Raw genomic sequence first — 6731 nt, 5'->3', positions numbered from 1 at the left:
TACTAATCTGAAACATGCCTGTGTTCAAGATCATCTCAAAACTAAATAAAGTCTGCAAAGGGCCAACCAGCATTTTTTATTTTTTTAATTATAGTAATTTTTTTTACTTCGTTTAAAAATACTTGTGCACAGCAAAAACAGCTTCCATGTGTGACATCCCCTACCTAAATCAGTTCTTCCTAGACACCTAGTGGGATGTTGTCTGAACTAACACTTCTGTATGAATGTTGTGTGATGTCAAATTAGAACTCAGAGTTTGGTGTGCTGGAACAGTTGAAAAGATTTCTCTCTTGCTTTTCTCTCTTGATTTTCTCTCTTACTTTTTTACTGTTTCTGTTCATCTCTCTGATTCTGCAGAGTGAAAACAGTAGATGTGATCATAACAGTGACGCGCTGTCTGACCTGCACTGACCATCAGACCCTCATCAGACAGAGATTCAAAGACCAGCACAAAACCAGCATGAAGAAAAGGTATGAGAGTTTATTTGAGGGAATCAAACTAGAAGAGAATCAAACCCTGCTGAACAGGATCTACACAGAGCTCTACATCATAGAGGGAGAGAGAGAAGGAGTGAATGAAGAACATGAGGTTTTAAAGATGGAGAAAACAGCCAGAACACAAGACACTCCAATCTACTTCAATGACATCTTTAAACCCTTACATCAACCAGGATCCAAGGAGAAAGACCAAATCAAGACTGTTCTTACTAAAGGCATCGCTGGAATTGGAAAAACCATCTCTGTGCAAAAGTTTATTCTGGACTGGACCGGAGGAAAAGCCAATCAGAATGTAGATTTCATGTTTGTGCTTCCATTTCGAGAGCTGAACTTGATCCGAGATCATCAGTATAGTCTTCACAAACTTCTGCTGGACTTTCATCCTGAACTTCAACATCTGGACTCACAGATTTACGAGGAGTGTAAAGTTGTGTTCATCTTTGATGGTCTGGATGAAAGCAGAATTACACTGAAGTTTTCAGATGATAAGAAAGTTTGTGATGTGAATAAGTCTTCATCAGTGGGTTTGTTGATGTCAAACCTCATCAGAGGAGAGCTGCTTCCCTCTGCTCTCATCTGGATCACCTCCAGACCAGCAGCAGCCAATCAGATCCCCTCCAAATACATCCACCGTCTGACAGAAATTCAGGGATTCAATGATGCTCAGAAGGAGGAATATTTCAGGAAGAGAATCAGTGATGAACATCAAGCAAGCAGTATCATCTCACACATCAGAAAATCAAGAACCCTCCACATCATGTGCCACATCCCCGTCTTCTGCTGGATCTCATCCACTGTGCTTCAGAAGCTCCTGAAAGAAGATGAGAGTGCAGAAATCCCTCAAACTCTGACTGAAATGTATATCCACTTTCTGCTGACTCAGATCAACATGAAGAGTCAGAAGTATGATGAGAGAAAACCAAAAAATCTCCTGAAGTCCAACAGAGAAGTGATTATGAAACTTGCTGAAGTGGCTTTCAAACAGCTGATGAAGGGCAATGTGATGTTCTATAAGGAGGACCTGATTGTGAGCAGCATAGACATCACTGACGCCTCAGTATATTCTGGGATTTGCACTGAGATCTTTAAGGAGAAATCTGTGATTCATCAGAGGAAAGTCTACAGCTTCATTCACCTGAGCTTTCAGGAGTTTCTCGCTGCTTTACATCTGTTTTACTCCTATGAAACCAAGAATAAAAAATCACTGAAGTTGTTTATGAATGAAGGATATAGGTGGAGAATCTCTCTGTACGATCTATTAAAAGAAGCAGTTGATAAATCTTTACAGAGTAAAAATGGACACCTGGATCTTTTCCTGCGGTTCCTGCTTGGCGTCTCACTGGAGTCCAGTCAGAGACTCTTACAAGATCTACTAACACAGACTGTGAACAGCTCAGAGACCATCAAGAGAATCACACAGTACATTAAAGACAAAATCAAGGGTGATGATCATCTCTCAGCTGACAGATGCATCAATCCATTCCTCTGTCTGCTGGAATTGAAGGATCAGACTCTGTACAGAGAGATTCAGGAGTTTGTGAAATCAGAGAATCAATCAGTGAACCAAATCTCTCCTAGTCACTGTTCAACAATCGCCTACATGCTTCAGATATCAGAGAAGGTGCTGGATGAGTTTGATCTGAAGAGATACAACACATCAGATGAGGGGAGAAGGAGACTTATACCAGCTGTGATGAACTGCAGAAAGGCTTTGTGAGTAATCATTTAAGTGATTGGATATCAAACCTAACGTGTTTGTTCTGTTGAGATGCAGTAACAAAATTATTATCAAAAACAATGACTGTCATTCTTGTGTGTTGATCATATTAACATTATTCAGCTGACTGTCAGTCAGTTTTATCAATTTCATCCTGTGTTATAGACTCAATGGCTGTAATCTCACTGATCAGTGCTGTGAAAGTTTGTCTTCATATCTAAAATCATCAAACTCCTCACTGAGAGAGCTCGACTTGAGTAACAATGACCTGCAAGATTCAGGAGTGAAGCTTCTCTCCGATGGACTGAATAGTCCACACTGTCACCTCTACATATTGAGGTAAGAAAAACAGATATTAAGCAGAAAGTTAAAGTACAGTGACTATATCTTCTAGTTAAAAGATGGATTAATTTGGCTGTAAATATGGTTTTAATGAAAATAAATTAACATTTCTGTTATGTGGTAACAATTTATGTGTCAGAAATTTTTTTTATTCATTCACTGATTAAAATTGTCAAAGTAGTAAGGAGTGGAGATGAACAAATTGTTACTGAGATCAGTTTTGCTCAATTAATTAACACTGAGTAAAACACTGAAACCAGAGAGACTCCAGCTAAACTAAACCTGTAGTCAGTGATCTGTGCATAAAACGTGCTGCTGTCACGTTTATAGACCTAGTTTCTGTGCTTCCCTGTTCTATCACTTGTTTTGGTCATTGACACAGTTTCTGTTCCAGCTTGATTGCCTCATTCAGTTCACCTGTGTTTTATTATGTCATTAAAGTCTCTCCGTTTTGTTCCTTCCGTGGCCAGTTATTGTTTATGTATACACTTCGTTGGTTTGCCTGTTCTCCTGTCTATATTATTATTAAAGACTGTGTGTTAGGCAACTCCTGTGTCGTGCGCTTGATCTCCTGCCAGCAGGTGCTATGGTTGCCACCCATCCCTTAAAATACGGAACCGTCGGATTGATACGGATGTGATTTTTCCCGTGTTTTACAAAGGCCAAGGGTTTTGCAGGTTGGATAATACTAATAGTATTTATAATGAAACACATTTTATAAGAAATATAAGAGAAGTTCATTTGCGCGTGATTGCATTTTGGCATCTTTGTTTCCATAGCGATGGAGTCTATAGCGACCAGTTGAATGAACAAAGCCACCATGTTAAGACTGTCTTAAGATCTAGTTTGACCTATTAGCAGTTGCCAAGGGGTAACCAGTCTTAGTTTTCCAATACAAGTAAGACCAATCTACCTTTTCATAACTGAATTAAAAAAGTTATGTCCAGTCTTGAAGAAGAAAAAGAGATGACTAACTTCTTAAGACTATTTTAAACAGTTTATGCAACCAGCCTCAAAGCATGTGCCATTAAGGCTCTTTCACATGGAACACAGCATGCGGTAAAACTGCGTGGCTCATGTCTGACCAGGCTTCCCTTTGAACATCTCATGATGTAGGGCTGGATGGTAAAGTTATCAATGGGTCTGTCCAAATAATGAACGTGCAGTTTGCAGAGAAGCGTTTCAGTTGCTCACGGTGGACTTAAAGAGGTAGTTCATCCAAAAATTTTAATTCCGTCATTTACACACCCACAAGTTGTTCCAAACCTGTAATTTCTTTCTTCTGTTGAACATAGAAGATACTTTGAAGAATGTGGATAACTAAACAGTTTCTGGTCCCCGAAGACTCCGGTAATATTTTTTCTCTACTATGGAATTTGAGGACCAGCAGCTGTTTAGTTTCCCCACATTCTTCAAAGTATATTTTGTGTTCAAGAGAAAAAAGAACTTTGTGTAGGTTTAGAACAATCTCTGTGTGAGACTGATTTATATACTGTTTGTTATTGGTAGCAGCTGTGTGTAATTGGCTTCAAGTGAGAGCTTGTAATTAGTGCAATGGAGTATGGGAAATGGAGTCCAGGGTCATGTGTAACAGTCTGTGTTTTGTGAGAGTCTATGTGGAGAGCAGGTGACCTCTGGTGGTGAGTGAACGGAAGTCCATGGACAGGATTCGTGACAATCAGAGCTTGGCTATATCTGCTAAATGCATAAATGTAAATATAAATAGTAGACATAATTATTATATTATTAGACAGTTGAAATAATAGATTATATTTAAATTATAGCAAAATTAAGGGAATTATGGAACAAAAAGAATAAACAACAACAACAATGACATTCCTTATTCAGAATACAGAATATACTACCTTGCTGAATACCCCTTTTCCCATTTAGGTCAATAAAACATAGAAAACACTAAAACACATATATTTGAATGTTGTGGTCTTGATCAGCTTTGAAGTGTCAGATGATGTGATGTTTAGTGTTTGTGTTTCCATATTTAGATTATCTGGCTGTATGGTAACCGAGGAAGGCTGTGGTTTTCTGGCTTCAGCTCTGAGTTCAAACCCCTCACACCTGAGAGAGTTGGATCTGAGCTACAATCACCCAGGACAATCATTAGTCAAGCTGCTCACTGATCCAAACTACAGACTGGACAAACTCAAGTATGTTCAACACTAACAATCATCCTTTCATTTGTGTTTTTACTTGTTTTTAAAGTCATGATGAAAAAAATGATCCAAGATACAGATTCAGAGATCAGTCTAAATAAGAAGAAAATATGTTTGACCTCATGATGCTGGAACTGGACTGGATTTGGATGATTGCGTTGACCTCAGAATAATAATAAAACAGGCTAATATTAGTGTAAATCCCATTTTTCTTAAAATGTTATAAGTACACTGGGAAGTGTTCCCATCTTAAAGATTCTTCATCAGAAGAAGCAACTTATATAACTTTGTGTGAGGAAGACTAAAATTGAAATCAATAATCACATGTACTTTATAAACCCGCTCCAGACTTTTCATGTTTGCAATTTAAAAGGGTTAATTAATTTTGTCAGTTTATGATAAAAAACTAAATAATAAAAAATGCATTAATGTTTAAAATGTCTAATTTTCAATGTAACATCCTCCTCATCCTCTAATTTTTTAGTTTGGATCATGGAGGACAGTTCAGGATTAAAGTAGGACCACAGAAATGTAGGCCCCTCTCTCTCTCTCTCTCTCTCACACACACACACGCACGCACGCACACACACACACACACACACACACACACACACACAAACACATCTAAATTATTATTTTTGTGCTGTGTTGGGTCAGTGCATCGAGTGGTCCAAAAATTGTAAAGTTGGTTGATGAGAAGAAACAGAAGTAGAATTCTTCAAAATTATTCAAATTTAGTCATATTAACATAATCTCAATTCAAATTATAAAAGAAAACACTAAAATAATATGCATTATTTTATTTATTTTTTATTACAACATGCCTAGATATAAGGGCTTGAATAGGCCAAGGTATTGAGGTTTCTGTGAAGGTCTATCTAACCAAAATTAGTTTTGGGCCATGACACAAAGACAGCTGCTGTGGTTAAACTATGTAAGTAAAGAAGAAGAAGAAGAAAAAAAAATAGTGGTTTTGCAATATACATAATAGTAATAAAAAAAAAGGAGAAAAATAAAAATGGTCAAGCAACCAACTATATAAATTTGGACCACTACTGATGGAATGACTTCTGTTATAAATGTTTTAATCTCTCTTCTTCTGTAGATGCATGTGATCTCACACTGGATTTAAACACAGCAAACATCCATCTCGCTCTGTCTGAGAGGAACAGAAAGGTGACAGGTTTGAAAGAGAAGCAGGCGTATCCTGATCATCCAGAGAGATTTGATGTGTGTCATCAGGTTCTGTGTAGAGAGAGTCTGTCTGGACGCTGTTACTGGGAGGTTGAATGGAGCGGGCTTGGGCTTAATATATCAGTGACTTATAAAGGAATCAGCAGAAAAGGGGACGGAGATGACTGCTGGCTTGGATTCAATGAGAAATCCTGGAGGCTGGACTGTATTAATAACAGATTCACTGCCATACACAAGAAGAAGAACACAGACATATCAGCTCCTTCATTCTCTAACAGAGTAGGAGTGTATCTGGACTGGTCCAATGGTGTTCTGTCCTTCTACAGCGTCTCTGACACACACACACTCACACACTTACACACATTCACCAGCACATTCACTGAACCCCTCTATGCTGGATTTGGAGTTTATTTCGATAGTTCAGTGTCTCTGTGTGAGTTTAAATAACCGTAAGAAACAAATGAGACACAAGAGTTCAGTGAAAAACATACTATATATATATATATATATATATATATATATATATATATATATATATATATACAGTACAGACCAAAAGTTTGGACACGCCTTCTCATTCAAAGAGTTTTCTTTATTTTCATGACTCTGCTTTATTATTTTTTATAAATTTACCCCCCCCCCCCCCCAAAGTGATCAGCGCTACTACACAAGTTTTGTGATCTGTCTTGCCACTAATCACGGATCCGTGGTTTGATTAAAGTTAATTTTATTTTAAAACGCGCTACTTTGGCTGCCTCTCTGTATTCAGCACTCTGCAGGCTTGCTCAATGTCCCGCCCACCGCGCTAT

General features: G+C 38.0%; 1 protein-coding gene across 1 annotated transcript; it reads left to right on the top strand.

The window, feature by feature from the left end:
* The first annotated feature begins 390 nt into the window (after window positions 1–390).
* LOC132131628 (NACHT, LRR and PYD domains-containing protein 4C-like) lies at window positions 391–6403 on the top strand. The gene is made up of 5 exons (XM_059543691.1): window positions 391–2211; window positions 2381–2554; window positions 4561–4722; window positions 5213–5259; window positions 5834–6403. The coding sequence occupies exons 1-5, from the start codon at window positions 461–463 to the stop codon at window positions 6367–6369; spliced, it is 2670 nt and encodes an 889-aa protein (XP_059399674.1). The 5' UTR covers window positions 391–460; the 3' UTR covers window positions 6370–6403.
* Window positions 6404–6731: the final 328 nt, after the last annotated feature.

The sequence above is a fragment of the Carassius carassius genome, chromosome 48 (assembly GCF_963082965.1).
Source record: "Carassius carassius chromosome 48, fCarCar2.1, whole genome shotgun sequence".
Lineage (NCBI taxonomy): Eukaryota > Metazoa > Chordata > Actinopteri > Cypriniformes > Cyprinidae > Carassius > Carassius carassius.
This window is presented reverse-complemented; position numbering and strand designations above follow the sequence as displayed.

Coding starts and splice junctions, on each gene's coding strand:
- LOC132131628 (XM_059543691.1), top strand. CDS start 461: ATGAAGAAAAGGTATGAGAGTTTATTTGAGGGAATCAAACTAGAAGAG. Junction 2,212..2,380: donor ATGAACTGCAGAAAGGCTTT/GTGAGTAATCAT, acceptor CCTGTGTTATAG/ACTCAATGGCTGTAATCTCA. Junction 5,260..5,833: donor TAAAGTAGGACCACAGAAAT/GTAGGCCCCTCT, acceptor CTTCTTCTGTAG/ATGCATGTGATCTCACACTG.